General features: G+C 43.9%; 1 protein-coding gene across 2 annotated transcripts in view; it reads right to left on the reverse strand.

Moving 5' to 3' along the window:
* The window catches only part of LOC147883761 (FKBP-like peptidyl-prolyl cis-trans isomerase family protein), a 32,921-nt gene extending 12,338 nt beyond the window's left edge, over positions 1-20,583 (reverse strand). The window contains exons 1-2 of one of the 2 annotated variants that reach the window (XM_087398777.1): positions 20,461-20,583; positions 19,662-19,811 (exon numbers count right to left, since the gene is read on the reverse strand). In XM_087398777.1, the coding sequence (XP_087254903.1) occupies positions 19,662-19,800 (139 nt within the window). In that variant the 5' untranslated portion in view covers positions 19,801-19,811; positions 20,461-20,583. Of the gene's footprint in view, positions 1-19,661; positions 19,812-20,237; positions 20,394-20,460 lie in introns of those variants that run through there. The other variant, XM_087398776.1, reaches the window with a different exon arrangement.
* Positions 20,584-20,923: the final 340 nt, after the last annotated feature.

Genomic DNA, 20,923 nt, shown 5'->3' on the forward strand with positions numbered 1-20,923 from the left:
GGACTTTAATGCATTAAATGTGCCTAGGGGCAAATGTTTCAAAGATATCCCAAGAGAGGGGTAAATAATGCATTAAGAAAGGGCCCTAAATTGAGGACATGTGGCATACTAGATCCATCTAGGGAGTTTGGGGCTCGTTGAAATTAAGCAAGCAGAGAGCTTTGAAAGTGAATCTTTTTGGGATTTCAGCAGAGAAGCTTGCAACCAACGAGGTTGGCTGGGAGGATAGACTAAGTGCCTTCGCCAATGATTCAACGTAAAACTAGAAGCAAATAGATTGCAGTGTTATATTTGGTATCAGAGCGGTGAGTACAGTGCAAGCGGTCTCGGACTGGCGGGATGTTCGACGCATCGAAGGACCAGCTGTGCTATCAGGTGGTCACGGGACTAGCTGTCGCAGGAGCGTGCGGTTTACGTAGGCAGGTGACAGAAGGCAGGCGTATTTTTTTTACACCCGCTGGTTTATAGTTAGCTTAGGGCCAGGGAACTTTGGCCCGTGATATTTGCGTTACGTATTAGGAGCAGTGCACGACCAAAGGGGCTGTTGGGTCACGGACGTCATCGCAGCTACCGTAGGTGATGGCGCAGCTATGGGGTCACAGACGTCATCGCAGGTTCATACTTGGTATCACGCAAAGGATTTCGGGACCAGGACTCCGGGATATTGCAGGAAGGGACTAGCTGTCGTAATCTTGTGGTATCGTGTATCTTGTCGTTGATTTAAAGGCATCGAAGACAGGATTACAAGAGCCAGTGAGCATGGGCTAGTTTGTAATTAATTATATCGTGATTCTGTTCGTCAACCTGCAGGTAGCTTAGGACTAGGGAAATTAATCTGGATATCTGCGTTGCGTGTAGGTCCTTCAACGTTATTGATGCTGGGTGTAGAAAAAACCCGTAGTACTTTGGATTTTGCAAGTCATGGTATCCATGAGAGTTACGTACGTTACTAACACCAAAGGGTGGAGCGTAACAAAGGTTGTGGTTCAGTTTCTCTGCAAGGTTCGGGCGTTATGACAGTACAACATGTTCGTGATCACAAGGCTGGTCATAAATGCGTGTCGGAGTGGCTTACGGGAACTAGTTGACCTCTTCATGCAGCAAAGATATAACCAGGGAGCTTTCTGTGCCTTCTAAGTTTGCTTGCTTCCGTGTTTGAGTTAATTTGGTTGCAGGAGTTTCCCTAGTATAGGGAAAAGTGGTTTTAGTTACAGTGTGATATATATTTCGTTAACTGTGAAATTGGAGGTTAGACTTTCAATTTGTAATTACAGTTGTAAGCAGTGTTTTATTTTCTTTTTCTTTTTTTTAAAACAAACATACACAATCCCATTGACCTGAATGGAAGTAAGAGAGGAAGCTTCCAGGATGGATCCCGTAGAGTCGGGAGTCCGACCGACCCCGCAAGTGTCGCACCCAGCAGGTCATACACTGTCTGGCAGAATTGCAATGTTAGAGGATGCCTTGCAACAGATTTTAGCGCATCAGTTACAAACAAATGTGAGGCAGTCTGAACTCAGAAAAATGGTGCATAGTATGTCTGCCAGACCATCTCGTGAGGAGAAAGGTAAATCTCTGATGGAACCGGAGTCCAGTGTTCGTACGGTCGAGCCTAGGAGGACTAAGGTGCCTAATATTGCCAATTATAGGCCAAAAAAGTATTCTGGTCAGATGTCTGACCGTAGTTCCGATATCATTGACACCTGGTTACACAAATCGGACGAGGCATTCGCCATTTGTGAAATCAGGAATGATATGAAGAAAACCCGCGAGGCCACCCATATGTTTAATGAGGCAGCGGATAGGTGGTGGATAAAACAGCAGAAAGATGGAGTAGCATCCACTATCTGGGAGGGGTTTAAAAAGGAATTTAGAAAACACTTCCTACCTCCTAACGAAGCATCCCGAGCTTGGGATCAGTATCGAAACCTTCGTCAGAGAAATTTATCAGTGGCAGAATACACTGATAAGTTCAGAGAAAGTGTAATGAAGGTTGATGAACCCCTACCTCAGTCAATCCAAGTAAAAGATTTTATCTTTGGACTGAATGATCGGATAAAGATGAAAGTTCGGGCTAAGTATGCGAACACGCTAGATGAAGCAATTGCCATAGCCCTGAACTATGAAGATGCAAAAGGGAAAAGACCAAGTGGGTTTGTGCAGATTGGAACTCAGTATGGGTACCCGAAGAAAACTGGGTTTAAGAAGAAGTGGATTAGCAAAGGGGGTGCCTCACAGTCTAGTGGTCAAGCCAAGCAGGCGAAACCAGGTGAGACTCCTAAATCAAGTACCACCATTGGAATGAAAAGAAAAGTAACACCAATGGCAGCTCGGGCTTGGTCAAAGTCCTCTCTGAACCCAGAGCAAAGGGAAAAAGCGAGGAGAGAAGGCTTGTGTTTTGGTTGCCTTCAGCCTCATCAGTGGAAAGATTGTCCACAGAACAAAGATCGTCGGATGGCTGAGATGATGATTTAAAAATGCGACGTGGAAATGGAGGGAAGTCCCAGAGCAAAACAGATGCAGATTCAACTAGCGGGATCTTCTCAAAGGTCAGTACATTTTTTGTTGTGTGTGTCTGTTGCTAAGTTAGTAACGCGTGCACCTGATAATATCCTGTCAAAGCCCGTAGCAATGGGGTATACAGCCTTTAGTGATACAGAGTTAATTAAGATGAAAGGGCAAGTAGCTAATCATGATGTCATTGTGTTGTTTGACTCAGCATCAACGCACAATGTAATTAACTCCAAGCTCATAAAGAGGCTGAAACTAAAGACTAGCCCATCTAACTATGCATATACAGTCAGGATGGCAGACGGAAGTTCAACTGAAGTATGGGACCAAAGGGTTACCCAGTTGGAGCTTCGAATTCAGGACTATGCTGAGAAGCTTGATTTTGAAATGACTAAGCTTGCTCATGCAGACATAGCCCTGGATAAGGCTTGGCATTCCAGGAAGAATCCAACCATAGATTGGAAAAAGCACATTTATCAATTCAAGATGAATGATGTAATGTATGTCTTACGAGGTGAGAGGGATATACCTCAAGGACCGTTGATTTCCGTGATGGAAATTCGAAAAGCTCAAGAAGAGTTTTGTTTTCCTTGTACAGCATCCGTAGAGCCGATTGATGATTCTTCGGCTAGCACTGATGTTGCTCAAAATGGAGAGATGGCCAAGCTGGCTGATCAAATAGCAGAGGAGTTCTCTGATCATTTTAGGGATGAGCTACCTTATGGGTTACCTCCAGAGCGGAATGTTCAGCATAAGATTGAACTAATCCCGGGGGCAGAACCTGTAAATAGACCTCCCTATAGGTTGAGTTTTACCGAAGAAGCGGAGGTACGAAGACAATTGGAAGAATACCTCAAGTTGGGGCAGATTCAACCAAGTTTCTCACCTTTTGCTTCGCCAGTGATATTAAAGAAGAAGAAAGATGATACTTTTCGTCTCTGTATAGATTATAGAGCATTGAATAATATCACTATTAAGCACAGGTATCCGATGGCTCGGATCGATGATTTGCTAGATGCATTACATGGGGTCGTAATTTTCAGTAAGATAGATCTTAAGTGTGGCTACCATCAGATCCGTATCAAAGCCGAGGATGTGCATAAAACCGCTTTTAAAAGCAAATTTGGACATTATGAGTTTTTGGTAATGCCCTTTGGACTAACCAATGCTCCAGCTACATTCGTCATGCTTATGAACGATTTACTACGTCCGTATATCGAAAAGCTTGTAGTACACTTTATTGACCATATTCTGGTATTCAGTAAAAGTATTACTGAGCATTATGAACACTTAAGAATAGTGTTCAGTACTTTGAGGAAGGCCAGTCTTTATGTAAATAAAAAGAAAACTATACTGTGTATGGTAAGACTTGAATATTTAGGATTCATAATTACTCCTGAGGGGGTAGAAATGGATCCAAAGAAAGTGGCTACGATACTGACTTGGCCAATCCCTCAAAGTCTGACCGCTTTGCGATCATTCTTGGGATTTGTCCAATTTTATCGAAGGCATATCAAAGGATATTCCAAAATAGTATCGCCATTGACTGATCTGACCTCAGATAAAGTACCTTTTATATGGGGACAGAATTAACAGGAAAGTTTTAACACCATAAAACAAGCTGTGGTCTCAGGACCGGTGTTAAAAATAGTTGATCCCCAAAAACCGTTTTTCCTTGAAACCGATGCAAGTGGCATTGCGGTAGGAGCAGTTCTCCTCCAAGAGGGAAGGCCATTAGCCTTTGAAAGCAAGAAGCTTTCTCCCTCTCAACGAAATTGGCCAACTCATGAATTAGAGTTGTATGCTGTTGTCCATGCTTTGAAAACATGGAGACATTATTTGTATGGATCAGAGTTTTATGAAAATGTTGATCATGATACTCCGAAACATTTTTGTAAACAACCTGACTTGAGAGGCCGCCAAGCTAGGTGGGCATAACTCATGCAAGAGTTTAATTTGACGATCCGGTACCGAAGAGGGAAGGATAATAAAGTTGCTGATGCGTTGTCACGCATTATGCATAACATGAGTTTCACGATGTTAGAGAGTGCTCTAATGACCGAGATTAGAGAAACTCAAAAGGTGGACGAGTTCCTCGCCTGGTTCTTCACCGACATACCTCTTCGCATCAGCATGTGCACACTCTTGTGCGGTAGCTACTTCGGGCTCATGGGTTCTCTGCCCTTGCTGTTACGTCAGCCATAATCTCGGAACCATGTATTGTGATTGTGGTTAGGCGGAAAACCAGAGGGCTTAACGGTGCTTGCATACTATGAGGCCTACATGGTTTGGGTCTAGGGTCACGCCTAGGCCTAGACATTAGTTAACAGGTGCAAAGGGGAGCCCATGAGGGGGCTAGAAGGGTAAGGTCCCTTGTAGGACACATGGCACCAAGGAAGGAGGCCACTTTGCAAGCATTGGGCTAGGGGGAGGTTTCCAGAGAGAGATCTCTAGGGTGATGAAAAAGGAAAAAGGACTCACGAGATCCTGTGAAACCGTGGCTGGGAGGAATCAACAGAAAGCCCTCTTATTCAGTAGTTGTATCATTGATATCAGAGCCTAAGGTTCAATGACGAATGAAAGGATGAAGACAGAAGCAGAAGCTTGAGCGCTGCCCGCAATCACCAACAGAGACTGCAGAGGGATCAATTGCACCATCACAATCGGCTGCCGGGAGTTAGAGACTAGAGTCACTAGAGTGCCATCTCCAACGCCTTCGACTCGATTCGCGAGCTATTACAAATATACAACGGCAATTATGAAGATGGAGGCGTGTGCACTATGAAGATGGAGGCTGCTATTGAAGTTGGTGACTGTGAGAAACAGCGCACGGCACAAATCCCGTTGTCAATCCTTTAATCTATAGCCCTAGCCCCTCAGCAATGGCGTAGCAGCAGCCCGGAATGATGGACTCTGGTCTCTGGAGAGCCGTGCGCACTGCAATCTAGTACTAGTAGGCTACTAGTACTAAAAGAATCAGAGGAGTGAGACAACACTCGTGCGCAACGGAAGCCTTGACTGAGAGCAGCGAAGTCACCTACAATGGTCTTGCATATCGAGCGACCTGCTACCTACATATAGGAGGAAGGATCCGCGAATCGGCGCGACAGCAAGCATTAATCAAGACTTTTAGCATCTTGAATGGTCGTCTGACTCATTTGTGAGCCCAGCTTCGTCCCACAGCCTAGAGACAAGCTACAGCCCACAGCTAATGCGTACACTTAGCTATTCCCTTCTACCGGCCTGAGCGATGGCGCAAAAGTTCCGCAGAGTTTGAAAATCAAGATCAACATGGTCTTTAAGAGGCGAGGCGCAAGAAACAAAGACGTGCCACATCATCTAAGGTCTTTTAACCTTTAGAAAAAGCCACGTCATCCTTTCCTCTTTTTACCCCTCTCATCTCTAAGGTTCTTGTTTTCACCACCAAGGACTTAAAGAAAAAGCAATCTCATCTTTCCTAAAGGCCCCTAACTCTTCCAACCTCCTTAGCCTCTCCAAACTCAAAGAAGACGAATAAAGATTAGGATGAGTAGTTCGAGATCGAAGGGAGTGAAAGAGCTGGATTGAAAGGCGAATCCGTGAATTAAAGAAATCGAGACGACTTCGAAGACGAATTCAACGCCTCGAACAAATACCAGGGAAGTGGGCATCGCATTTTTCTCTCTAATATAGAGCTTTTTGCTTTATAATTTCTAGAAAATACACATCTTTAAAATGACAACTCCAGAAAGAGATGATATGATTAGGGAGGCCGAGGAAAGGGTTAGAAAAGGAAAAGCAATAGTTGGAGAGAAAACACATGAGGAGGTACAAATTGAAAATCAAGAGGATAACGTGGAAATGGAGGACACAGAGTACTGTGATTATGAAATTCCGTATATGGAATTCACTAAACTTGAAACTCGAATGCAAAATATAGAAACACAGCTAGGAGTTATCAGTGATAAAGTGAAAACCCTAGCTGAAGCTATAACTAAGTTAGCAAATTCTCAATCGGTAACTATTACAAAAAAATCATCGATTCCTCCTAATCAAGTTGAGAGGTCCACCTCTCAACTTAGAGAAACCTCGAACATCCTTAAGGACTTAAAACCACCAATCCTCAATGGGAAAGAAAAGGAGCGTAATAAAGATGCGATTAATACGTTCTTGCAAAAGTGGCAAGACTTCCATCAACTCAGGAATACTCCTCCTAAAAATCAAGTCATGGAAGCAAGTCTTTCCATTGGAAATAAAGCCTATAAATGGTGGATGAGCCTCAGGGAGAGTGATTGAATTCCTAGGTATTGGACTGAGTTTGAACAAGTCTTCCTAAAAGAGTTTTTACCGAAGAATGAATTAGAAAGAGCATAGGAGGCTTGGGACAATTGCACTATGGGTAAAAACACTCTGTCCAAATTTGATGCCGGCTGAAGCAGTGGCTCCAACTCGACGAGTTCTATCTACTGAGATGATCCACCACCATAATAAATCAATCGGTGTCCATCATAAATATAAATACATGTTACGCCATTGGCGTATAATATAATAATGTTCTAATGTCTACTAATCACGGATTAGTGATTTCTCTTGTCATGACACTCCCTCTTGCTTCAATGGACAGAAGTCCTATTCTGGATCCTCTCTTGTCTCTCTCTTGCGTACGCTTTTTACTTTTACTTTTACTTCTACATTTGCACACCTCTTCATAATCCGTCTTTTCTTGATAGTACACGATCTCTTTTGAATCAGAACTTAAATCTCATCTTCAAGTTATGACTCCTCCTGATGCTGAATATCCAAAAGCAGAAGTACCACTGCAATGCCTCTTCAATATCTCTTCATGCTCAGAATCCTCTTCTTAATACGAAGCAGCTGAAATCCCTTCATAACAACCTGCTCAATAAGCTTAGACATATTCTCAACAAACTAGTGAGTATTAAAAAGATTCTCTCACCCAAATGTGTTATTGAACTAGGTAGACCTTGGTCATAGTTGATTTTGCCATGGAGAACTACTTAGTCTATAGAAACTATAGACCTTCAATCTCTCTTTTTTTTCAACTCTTCTATTTCAGCCCTATTCATCCTATAAGACGCTCTACATGGAGGAGAAAATTCTTTATTCTCTGTACATACTCGACAATATATATGCCTACTCTCTATTCAGTTCACACATCCATACACCAATGTTGGCTGAATGGATAGCATTTACTCTTGGTTCTATGTTCACCGTAGATTCTTGGAATGAGGAGGTAGAAACCTCACTCTCCAGCTTAGATGCTTTGCCTTTCCCTTTTACAGAATTGGTTTTGGCAATTTTGGCTAATAGAGTAGGACATTTATGCCATGGATGCCCTAGCTTATGTTTCTTACATCCGAAACATTTACCCTCCTTAATTAGCTTTTTCTTCTCATCGTCAATCATGGAAGGAAATGATATCCATCTAGGACGTGATTGGCTATTAACATTTTGTACAATAGCTTTCTCAACCTTCTATGAGTGCTTCATCTCCTCCCATAGCCTCTCCAACTCCCTTTTCGTAGCCTCTCCGCCCCCCCTCCTGTAGCCTCTCCGCTCCCCCCCTCTCGTAGCCTCTCCAAACCCCCCTCTCGTAGCCTCTCTGCTAGCCCCCTGCCCCCCCTCCCTCCTATCCGTACCTGCTCCCGCTCCCACCCGTACTTGCTCATGCTCCTGCTCCTGCTCCCGCTCCTGTCCGTACCTGTACCTTCTCCCGTCCATACCCGCTCCTGCCCGTACTTGCTCTTGCTCCCACTCCCGTCCGTACCCGTACGCCCGTACCTCTTGCTCCCGTTCCGCTTCTGCTCCCTGCTCCCCTAGTTGGTTGTAGCAAGCTCTTGAATTAGGAACCCCTAGCTGGGCTGAACCCCCAGCCCAACTAGGGGGTTAGCTCAGCCAGGGGGTAGCAGGAGATATGGCCAGCAAAGCATGGCCCAGCCTACCTTCCTCCTCTTCAAAAACCCCTTCCACTCCAGCAGCCTCCAATAACAAAGCCAGATACTCCACAGTGGCAGCCAGGACGCCGTCCCCATATGCACATATATATGAACAAGGTGGTCTTTTTGACAGACCAATTCTTGGATATCATGAACAAATTTACTTCCTACAGGATCAAGTGAGAGAGCTGAGGATGCAGTTAACGAATGCCATAGCTAGAATTCAAGTCTTGGAAGGACCTGGTAAGAAGGAAGTCATTGACGAGGTTATAAAGTCATGCAATGCTTCCCCCCCTAACCCCCAACTAGTCTCTGCAGTCAAGAATCTAGTTCATACTGAAATGCAGACAGCCAAGCAAGAAGTGACTGTGGAGTTTGATGCAAAGGTCAACAAAGCTGATATTCAGGAAGAGATTAAAGAACATGCAGCTAGAAAGGATAATGCTTTGAAAATCAGAATTGGGGGGCTTCCAGATGGATGGTATAAAGAAGATGAATCTTTTAGTGATACCTTAGCACATGTCCAAACAGCCATGCCTACTGTTGACTAGACAGCAGATGCCGATGACAATCCTGACAACCCAAATGATGACGGTGAAGCTCGAGTAGTTCATATCGGTCAACGTAGTGGCCATGCTATCATTACGTTCAACTCACGAGACATACGTATAAAAGTACTGCGACAATCTCACAAGCTGAAAGGGACGAAGATATGGATAGCCGAGGAACTCACCAAGGCTCAACTGAAGGATAAGGCAAAGGAATTAGCAAAGGTTCGGGCTGCCAGAAAGGATGGCAAATGGGCAGTCTACCGGGACGGGATAGCACTCATTAGAGATTTAAATCAAAACCAAAAGACTCTCAGTCTTAAACTGATGTAAGGCCAACTATATATATATATGTGTGTGTGTTTTATCTAGACTACAATATAGGTACTCTCTAAATAAATGAAGCTGCTTTTGCACTCCTTGGGAGCTGCCCTGCGCCCTCCCTAAGCTGATGTACTAGATGGCTTTCATGTTGTCCCATAGACCTCTTGGTCTCCCGTGGACATTAATAGACTTTCTTTCTTTCTTTCTCCTTTCCTTTGTTGAAGGGTCTATAAGGATAATTTAGTGAGGTCTCCAAGGGTGGTTGGGTTGAACATTTCAACCTCATATCTCACTTTCAAGGTTAGGGCTGCTAAATACTTCTTCCTTCTATCATCCTCACTCTTCTCAAATAACTCTAAAGAGAGTTTCTAGAACCTGGCCATAAAGTCGGCATTACTCTCATTATCGAATTGCTTGAACTTTTCCCAACGGAAGGTCAATTCTTCATCAAAGCATCCTTCTATAGCTGCAGTGTGGCAAGAGCAAGTTTCTCGTGATCGGTCTTAGCTTGATGGGCAAAATATAGCTCAAAATAATGAATCCAATAAAGAATTTTATCCGCCTCTCTTACTCCATCATACTTTGGGAATTCTATTCTCTCTCGAGGTTGAAATTCGGCCCTCTTCGAGAAAGTACCTAAATCTTCATCTCCAAAATTCAGCACTCTCTTAGTCCCAAATTTTGTCATAACAGATTGTTCAATCATATTGCTAAGCTGAGAAACCAGCTTATCAACGGGAGACTCCTCTCTCACTCTTGCACTTGGATTAGAATCCATGTGTAAGGTATTTTCAGTTAAAGGTGTAAACTCAACGCCTTGCTCTTGGATGGACTCACTTCTTCCTTCATTCTAATGGAAAAGTCCCTATAAAGAGATTCTTGAAGGAGAGATGAAGGTAATTCTATACGTGGGTTATCATACTCAATATGTGTGTAACTCTCAATCCTCTTCAGAAGGAGGTGATAGTGTTCTCTCCCTATCTCCTTCTGGTACTAGAGGAAAAAGGACAGGTTCATTATTAAGTATCCCTTTCCCTTCCATTCATACCTTTTAGTAATACAAGAGAGAAAATGACTTGCTGTAATTTCAGAAAAGGGGTTTATTTTACAGAATAAGTCAACTGTTGTAGAGTTGGCCTCCAACAAAGAAGAGCACCCTCGTGAGAGTACTTGTTTCTCTTTTTGACCTACATGCAAGGTGGGAGAGAGAGAACGAATATATGCAAGGTGAATAGAGAGAATGCTACGTGATTCACAATGAACAGGTGATACCCTTTCATTAATGTCCCTTGAGATCACTCAAGTTCCATCTTCCCATTTATACCTACCCTTAGCCTATGCCCCATGCAACTACCATTCAATGCACCTTAATGCACCCTTCCCTTCCTATTGCCCCTAGGACCTGGGCATGTGTGTGCACATCTTTATTAATAAAATAAGTGTCACATGACCAAATTTGATGCCGTCTGAAGCAGTTGCTCCAGCGCGACTAGTTGTCGTGTGCACGGATTGGTATCCGACATGTACTGGGTACACAAGACTAGCTCAGATAACCTGGGGAGGCTTAGAGCTAGGCAGGCTTGATTCTTGGGTTGAGTGGCAAGGGTACGAACCAATTAGAGGTCTTTGCTATTTTTGTTGCATTGGGCCCGAGTCTATGTAAGGGGCCCAGAGGTTCAGTTCTCAGGGAGCCGATGGGAGCAAGTCTCGTTCCCATGTGCTAGGTCTGATCTTGGATTGAGTCGCGGACGCGCGCCTGCATCAGAGCGTAGCCCAAGGCCCAACAGCAGATCCCAAGCTTCACAACACCACCTGGTGGTATGGGACACCAGGCTGGTTAGGATCTGTTGGGAGTTCGTGCCACCTGATTCGGGATCGCATCCCGTAGATGTCATGGTTGGGTGGTAAGTAGCCTGCTCAGTTTCCTCACGTTTAGTGTGTTCTTGTATTTGCTTGCAGATCAGAGGTTTCAGGAGTGCTAGGGTCATGTCAGTTGGTATCAAAGCCAACTCCTGAGGTAGGAACTTCTGTTGCGAGAATTTTGGACGAATTTTTCTCCAGGTATGCCTCAATTTCGAAATTCGTGTTCATACCTTGCAAGTGCCTGCCGGTTCATCGGTTAAGGGGAGTGATGAAAGAAGGTAGGAGAAGGCAGAGAGTGAGTGAATTCAATGTTGAACTGAGGCACTAGGTGAGAGAGAGAGAGAGCGAGGTGTAACTTGGAGGGGCAGAGAGCAATTGCAGGAGAGAAGCGATGGTAGGAGAGGAGTGATGGGCTGAGGGGGAGCTTCAGTTGAACCCAGGTACGGCCGGCTAAGCAGTGACCACGAGGGCGCCAAGGGCTGGAGCAGTTCGCAGCCAAGGAGGGAGTCAAGGGGTGCGCCATGGGTTGGAGCAGTTTGCAGGCAAGGCTGAGCTAATTCGGGGGGCCTGGATGCTTTAAAAAAGCACCACCCCTCCAAGTTGGGAGGGGGGGCTTTCTTAGAAGCTGAGCCCTCTAAAAGCATCGCCCACCCACTCTAGAGCTTATCGCAGCAGCAGCTCCTCCCCTTTTCTTGAATTGTGCGCAAGTCTACACCCCTCCACATCCCCTTGCCGATTTCACCCTCTGTTCCGCCTGCTGCAGTCCTCCATACGAGACAGCAAGGAGCTCGGCCCCGAGATTGACAGCCTCCACCAAACCCTCTTCCTTTCGTCCAGCCAGCCTTTCTTTCATCACCTCCCATCTCGCCACTTCTTTCTCTGTTCCAATCTCCTAGCTCCGATCCCACCTATTGCTTCTCTTCTCTCAGCCTACTTTCCCTCATCAGATCCGATTTCAGTTATCGCTGATTCTGTAGACCCTGGGCTCGCTATGGGTGATCAAGATATAAACTACCATGCTGAGGATGACCAAGGCCTCTACGATGATTTGATTACGAAGACTGCCTTCAGTGAATTCACCACTGCTCTCGATGAAAAGTTTGAGCAGGTTAACACAAATCAAACGGGGTTGACACAGCAACTCCAAGGGATTCAGTCTTGAAGGGCCCTGAAGGGGGAATGAGAGCAAGAGGAAGAGAGTGAGAGAGAGAGACACTCAAAATGCGAGTGTGAAAATGATGAGCCACACCACAAACTCAGTTGTGTTTTATTAGGATTAGGTTTACCCTATGACTGTCTTAAGACAGTCATAGGTGTCCTATCTTTTAATGAAGGGTTGGCAATGTGCCTTTACCCCAACAACCTCCCACCTAAAGGCCAATGTGCCTAAAGGGGAGAAAAGAATAAAAATTACAGCAATATACAGTTACTGCATACAAGACCATAAAATAAGAATGGTCTCATCCTAATCCCATGATGTGGCGGCAATGTCCAAACCGCTCTGTAGGCAAGCTCTTAGTGAGCAAATCTGCAGGATTATCATCAGTATGCACTTTCACAAGCTCAAGTCACTTGTCTTCCAGTACCTCCCTGATGAAATGATATTTCACTTCAATGTGCTTGCTCTTCTGATGAAAGACCGGATTCTTTGCCAACATGATAGCACTCTGACTATCACAATGCAAAACTGGCATATCTCCTGTAATGCCCAAATCTCCCACCAGCCGAGTAAGCCATATTGCTTCCTTGCAGGCCTCAGTGGCTGCAACATATTCAGCTTCTGTGGTTGACAGTGCAACGCATTTCTGCAACCGAGACACCCATGATATAGCACCTCCTGCAAATGTGAAAATATAACCGGTAGTAGACTTCCGGTTATCTGCATTCCCTGCATAGTCTGAATCTGTAAAACCATGCACCAATGCATCCTGCCTACCATAGCATATGCACAAGTCTTTGGTACCTTTGAGATACCTCAAGACACCTTTCACTGCTTCCCAGTGCCGCTTGCCTGGATTTGCCATGTACCTGCTGATGACTCCCACCTCAAAGATTCAGACTATGCAGGGAATGCAGATAACCGGAAGTCTACTACCGGTTATATTTTCACATTTGCAGGAGGTGCTATATCATGGGTGTCTCGGTTGCAGAAATGCGTTTCACTGTCAACTACTGAAGCTGAATATGTTGCAGCCACTGAGGCTTGCAAGGAAGCAATATGGCTTACTCGGCTGGTGGGAGATTTGGGCATTACAGGAGATATGCCAGTTTTGCATTGTGATAGTCAGAGTGCTATCATGTTGGCAAAGAATCTGGTCTTTCATCAGAAGACCAAGCACATAGAAGTGAAATATCATTTCATCAGGGAGGTACTGGAAGACAAGCGACTTGAGCTTGTGAAAGTGCATACTGATGATAATCCTGCAGATTTGCTCACTAAGAGCTTGCCTACAGAGCGGTTTGCACATTGCCGCCACATCATGGGATTAGGATGAGACCATTCTTATTATATGGTCTTGTATACAATAACTGTATATTGCTGTAATTTTTTATTCTTTTCTCCCCTTTAGGCACATTGGCCTTTAGGTGGGAGGTTGTTGGGGTAAAGGCACATTGCCAACCCTTCATTAAAGATAGGACACCTATGACTATCTTAAGACAGTCATAGGGTAAAACCTAATCCTAATAAAACTAAAGAGTTTTGTGGTGTGGCTCATCACTTCACACCCGCACATTTGGAGTCTTCTCTCTCTCTCACTCTCTCCCTCTTGCTCTCATTTCCCCATCAGGCCCTTCATAACCTTTGCCCCAGATTTGGCCTTGCATACACTTCGATGCTCTCAAGTACACTTTTGTCCACAGAGAAAACATCACCCAATCTTTTTTATCGATCATGTCATCCTTTAGAAGAGGTTTGAATGAGGCCTTTGCATCCTCAGCCTTCTTGGTCTTGGTATGCCCCAAATTACTACCATATACAATAGTAGGATACCTAGGAATAGAAGGCATTGTTAAAGAAATAACTGCTTTGTTGTCATCTGAAATGCTGACCTTGATTGAAGGCATGGTACCAAACGTAGCTAAGCCAATCTCATGGCCTCCTTGAGAGTGCTTGGCCTTTGGGCTGAAACACCTAAGGCAAGACCATGAATAAATTTTAGCATCCTACTTTTTCCATCAATACAATAGATAAAAAGAGAGAATTTTCAGAGCTGCCTAACATAAATTTTCAATGTTCCTTGTGTCAGGTCTTTCACTTCTAGAAGTTATGACCTCTGGATGGACATTTGTTTTATGAGCTTTGATCCCCAAAATATGGTGAACCTTCCTAGTGGATGCCATGAAACCCTTAGGTTAGTTCTATGCATTAGTTCCTCATCTGAATCAAAATCCTCTTCAAATGTAGGCTTAAGGGGCCTCTTGACTTCATGACTTGACTTTTCTTTAAAAGTCAAACCATTTATTCATAGTTGACATGAGATTTTGCAACCTGAGATCCATTATCTAATTATTAAGCTTCATATGCCAATTCCTTAAAAACTTTGAGCATCAGATCCAAACAATCCCTTATAATTGATTGCTCCTGATATGATTTGTTCTGATTTTGACTGAATTAGCCTCCATAATAACAGAAGTATTACCCGCAGGCACTCCCCTTTGATTGGAACCTCCAGTCAACTCCTCTGCCACTGTGATCCTGAAAGAGCGATGCCTCAAGACCTAATAGTCTCCTCGTTTAAGTCAACCTCCATTATAGGAGCTATTTCAAATATCCCCTATTTTTTGGAGTGGTTCCCAATTTCCTGTTAGCCATTATATCTTCTGAAATCTCTCTTTACTACAAGAAGACTAAATCTCATTATAATCAATAAGTCAAGCTCACCATTGCAGTAGGAAATGGATTCAAAGAAATTAGCCTTAAAATCCTAATTTTGAAAATTCATAGATTTTCCCCTTTTTGCTGATTTTTGCGCTGAAGCTCAATCAACCTACAAACTAAAAACATGAACATGATTTAATAGCACGTGAGAATAGATGATCACAGGTAATCCCCAAAACTTTTGAAAACTTGCGAGTACCACGTTCAAATGGCAGTAGCGCCTCGCAGAAGGGGGTTTTTGCACAGAAGTCAAGTCAAACCTGATTAATTGAAATAAACCTTGGTACACCCCTCAGAGGCATCCAACCACAACTTGTTACACAAGTACTTGCCTTTCAACATACACCTGATCATGTACATCGCTCTCTCAGCCACGGGATTCTGTTGAGGATGGTAAGACACCATGCACTAATGATGAATGCCACGTGAGGTCAAAAATATATATTCACCCCCTTATCTGTATTAATGTGAGCAATTTTCAGCCTACTCTCATTCTCAACCAAGGCAATAAAATGCCAGAAGCATGCAAAAACTTCAGACTTGGATTTCAATGCGAAAATCCAAGTATACCTGGTGAAGTCATCAATGAATGTGACAAAATAATAGAATCCCCCCCAAGAGTTGCAACTTGCATGGCCATGTCCACAAACATCACTATGAACCAAATAAAGCTTGCGTGAGGCACCAACTCTCTCATCCTTGGGAAATGCAAAACAGTGCATCTTACCAAGCAAACAAGCTTCACAACATGCTTTGAAGGCATATGCATTTTGGGAAGATCAAGAACCATACCATCCTTATGTAGCTTCACCAAAGCCCCAAAGTTGAGGTGTCCAAACCTCTCATGCCACAATGGGTATCTGCCATGGTAGAGGAATCAACAACAAAGGCATCTGCATCTACAAGCCCAACATCATCCAAGAATCTGTCATAGGCATCAAGTCTATACAGCCCTCTAGTCAATGTCCCAGTCAAGACCATGGTAAAGGCATGTGTAGCATCATAGACTACACACCGAACACCATCAAAGAGAACCTGATAGCCACGAGTAGCTATGGCTGAAATAAAGATGAAGTTCTTGCGAATGCCCGGAACATAAAGCACATTCTCTAGAGTGACAACACCACCACAAACAGATGTAAGAGCAACTTGCCCAATGCCTTTCATTGTATATGATGCATTATTGGCACATGTGACTGTCCAACCCTTAGATGCATACTCAAGTGAGCTAAATAACTTCCTACAGGAAGTAATGTGCTTGCTAGCACCACTATCAAAGAACCAAGCATCATATACATCAGAAATTGTCATGTAGGCATCATGAACATCATGAACATCAAGATTATACTGACATGTGACAAGAAAAGCCCAATGCTGGTCTTGAGCAAAGTTAGCTGACTCATGTCGATCATCTGAACTAGGAGAACCAGATACTGCAAGACCAGACTATTTCTTTTTCTTCTCGGATGCAATTCTTTTCCTGCATTCAGAAATGTCATGCCCAGGTTTCCTGCAATAGTTGCATCTCTTCTTCTTCTTATCCCCCGGAGAAGACGCATCATGGGAGTGACCAGCATGTTAATGAGGGGATTTACCGGCTGAACCCTTGCCTTTGCCTTTGTTTTTATGCTCGACAGCAAAGGCTTGATCACTAGCCATAGAAGCATTGCGGTTTGCACGGCTTTGTTCCACCTGAAGTAAGATGGCAACCAACTGGTCAAAGGAATAATGGTTGGCATTGCCACCTGCAACCAACCTCAATGTAGAGTGGCAAAGCTTTGATAAGAGGTAGGCAACCCATCAAGGGTATTAGAAACAAGCTGAGAATCAGGCACCACCTCATCAATGTTAGCCAACTACTCTTTCAAATCTTTCACACTAGTAAGATCGGCATCCATATTACAACCCTCTTCAAGCTTCAAGTCCTTCAACTACTTGCGAAGATAGGCAACCCTCGCCTCATTCTGCACCTGATATAAGAATGCAAGCTGATCCCACGCTTGTTTTGTTGTCTTGCAAGACCAGATATGAGACATAATGACCCTTTTAATTAAAAGAGCAGTCAAGGCATGTGCTTTGGCATCACGACCATTCCACTAAATCTGCTCGTGTAGGAGGCAAAGTACCTGTAGTAGAAGATGCAGCTGCACCAAAAGTAGCATTAGACCCATCACCAGATGAGCCTGAGGCAGTACCTATAGTACTAAAGGCACTATATGTAGTACCAGAGGCAATACCAAAAGCAGCATTACGAGTAGGCCTGACCTCAACACCTGAAACAATATTCCCCAAATTCTTGGCAACCAAAACATGTCCCATCATATAGGCCCACATGGGGTAATTTGTGCCATCAAGCTTGTCCTCAGCCCCAAGCATCCCAAGCATCCCAAACAAATCATCCTTGCTATACTAGTCATGGTGCTGAAATTCAAGGCAAATGAGAGAAGGGCAACCTCTCAAAATCAAAAGGTAAAACACTGCTCAAGCAAAGCTTTTCATTGCAAAATACTCTGCTGTCTCAAGGTGTACCTATTGCAAAAATTCCCAACAGGTAACACGAGGCCTTCCAAGGCAACACGAGGCCTTTCCAAAATGCAAATGAAGCAAAGAAAGGGTTAATTTGCAGAAATTGGAAAGAACCAATGCAACAAAGTCTTACCCCCAACGATGTAGCTCGAAAATACAGCAGGTAAAGGGCTCCAAATGTGAGCAGAGGGTTTCAGCCTTGAGGGAGAGGCGAAAAAGATAACAAATGGCAATGAGAGATGCCAAGAGAGGGCTGGAAATGAGAGTTACAGCAAGAGAAAGTGCTCCTACGAGGAGGAACACTTCAAAAAGAGAGGAAGGTGATCCAATGGAGGGGAACTCGCAGCCCGAGGCAAGGGAAAGCCAAATGAGAAGGAATGGGCTCAAGGAGAGACCTCTGGATCGCAGCAGCAAGCTTCGAACGCTAATTTTTGTGGTTGTGGGCACTTAGAAATGCAGCAGGAAGTCCCAAAGCTGAAAATCAGCTGAAGTAGAGCTTGAGGATGTCACGCTTCATGAAGCAGCTCGGGAATTCACATGTGTGTCAAATCGGCTGCTGCAGGGTCTGAAAACAGCTCTGAAATCACCCTGAACAGCTCAGTACAACCTCAAGCATGCAATAAATGCGCCATACAGCTGTCCGTACAGCTGTACGGCTCACACGTGTGGAGATGACAGCAATAAATGAACAGTACACAGCTGTAGCAGGCTGGAACCAATCGAAAATGCTGAGAAAATGCCCAAAAACAGCAGCAAATACACTCTTAAGGCGCCTTGGCTGGAGGAGCCCCAAAAACACGTTTTCCAGCGATGGAATTGCTCGAAACAGCCCCAAACTGCTTCAGCTTGCTGCAAATGCCTTGAGAATGGACCGACTAGCAGGAATGAGAGCTCCAAGGGCTGCCAAACAGCTTGAACAAGCTGCCAATGGCTGACGGAATGGATCCCCGAGCTGTTCTGATACCACTGTAGGCTAGGGCAAGCAATGGAACCTCAAAAATGAAGAGGAGAAGACAAAAAACGAGCTGTTGTAATGAATTGCTGCAAAAACTGAGTGGAGGCTCAAGAAAGAGCCAATATAACAAAACCCTAGGGCAAAGTGCCCTAACTCGACTAAGTGTCCTAAGTGGTACATGTACTAACTATACCAACTGACCTAACTGGCTGTGACTAGGCCTACAAGGCACATACCAAGGAATGAGTGGCACCTATGGATAGCCCATAGAATGACCTACATTTTTTGCCAACCATAACACAAGCCATCATTCATCGGCAAAGCTCAAGTGAGATAGTGCATTGCCACTCTTTGCCTACACCTATCATAGACATCGAACAAAAAAAGAAACTGCAGCCAACAAATTCATTGCTGATTGCCAAACTACTCTAGTCAAAATAAAAGAGGCTATCAGGCTCATCAAGAATAACAAGAAATGCAAGCAAACGAACATTGAAAAGACATTAACTTCAAGGTGATTGGGTTCTCATTCAACATGCTTCAAGACACTTTTTTTACAATACTGTCTTTCTTTCAGCCCAAAAGACAGAACATTCAGCTTCCATCAGTCTGTGACCAAAAAACTGGAAACCTGAGGACAAGCGTCCTAATGTTCATGAACATGATTGTCTTCGTCAAATCTTCTGGCTATGGATTTTCGTGATTTATAAAGCTGTCTTACTGTGATTAAGTTTAGATACCTAGGTACCTTTACAAAGCTTACAACAACCCAAGTGAAATTCTTGCGTTTCAGCAATCCTCCCACCCCTTAGCACTGACAGACATAAGTCCATCTGTTGAAACACTGATTATCAATTCAAACCACAAATTGTGGCTTATCATATTGCACGATCTCAATCACCTTGATACATTTAACTGTATACCCACTGGTTCATGTACCTCATTTTTAAATTTAAGTGACATTTAAAGTATCCTACTCTATTCTTCATTTCCTTGTTGCATGCGTTCTGCTGACTATATGTGCAACATCCCATGCAAAAAGAATACGTGTCAAAGCTGCAGCATATGCACAAGTGTGTCACCAAACATCAGAGACATTTGAGCATTTTCAAAGTTACCTTTTACATATGTGCATGTGCCCAACCCATCAGCTACCTTTCCGCCTTTCCCATTTCCTTTGGAAGCTCCCTCATCAGCGGTACTTGCTTGCTTGCCCTTGCCTTTTGCACTCCCTTTAGGTTTGGAATCCTTGCCCATTGGAAAAAACCCTGCAGTCAGACAAAATGTGATGTGTTAAGCTATCCATTCCATGTTTGCTCTAATACCAAATTTACGCAGTAACCATACACATGATACTAGTCAGCTATGGAAACCATGTGATGTATCGATCGCGTGTAGAAATCTACTCGTCCAAAAAATCATCTTTGAAAATAAACGGTTTTTGGCACAGAAGTGCACATACGGCTTACCAATGCCTCACCAGCTGCCCGACTCAAAGATTGCATTTAGTTTGTTACCAACAGCCACGCCAGCGTGCAAGCATTCACTAAAAAGTTGTGGCATTTGCAAGCTACACGATTCCTTTTTCATTTATATAGGGTCCTATGAACATTCGTGCAGTGGAAGGTAGTGTATTCCGAATGTTCAGTGGAAGGTAGTGTATTCGTGCGGAAGAGGCATCAGCATAACCTGACCTCTGTCAAATAGAATCGTGCAATGACCAGACCAGGATGAATACCATAGTGCAAAGCGGGAGATCAATTGCCATCGTGAGGACGTGAGAGCAAAAAGTGGAACGGGCGAGTACATCCGTCTTTGAACGGTCCCAACACGTCGATGCGGCAACAGCACGTTTCTACATCGTATTGCCCTTGCAAACGATTATCGAATTACAAGCCGGTACGTTGGAGCGTTTACCTGGTTTTGTTGCACCGGCAGCAATTCGCGTCCTATGCACTTGCTACACTAACATTCTAGAGGCGGAGTGAAGGATAGATAAATTTTCAATAGAGAAGTTGAGTTGGCGATAGCACACTTGGTTCAAAATTCAGGTCATAAGGTCTTTTGGTTTTTTTTTACATGCGGCTTTTATTGGGGCAAAGCTCTAGCTACTACAAAGTTTCTAATTTAGAGGCCCATTGAAAGCGGGGGCACTGCACTAGGCACGTGTATGCCCCTTGTTATAGATAGCGGGGCACCCCCAAAAAAACCCCTACAAAATATAGCCCCACTTACGACTCAAAGCTACGCTAGGAGCAACAACCACTTAAGCTAAGGTCAAATGTAGATAGGTTCAAAATTCAAGTCATAAGATCTTTCACTAGGGTATATGGAGATGTTGTGCAAAAATTATTGTAAAACATAAATAAGAGTCCCATTT

The sequence above is a fragment of the Dipteris shenzhenensis genome, chromosome 27, assembly GCF_047967505.1.
Source record: "Dipteris shenzhenensis isolate YYH24624 ecotype China chromosome 27, Dip_SZ_1.0, whole genome shotgun sequence".
NCBI classification, from domain to species: Eukaryota; Viridiplantae; Streptophyta; class Polypodiopsida; order Gleicheniales; family Dipteridaceae; genus Dipteris; species Dipteris shenzhenensis.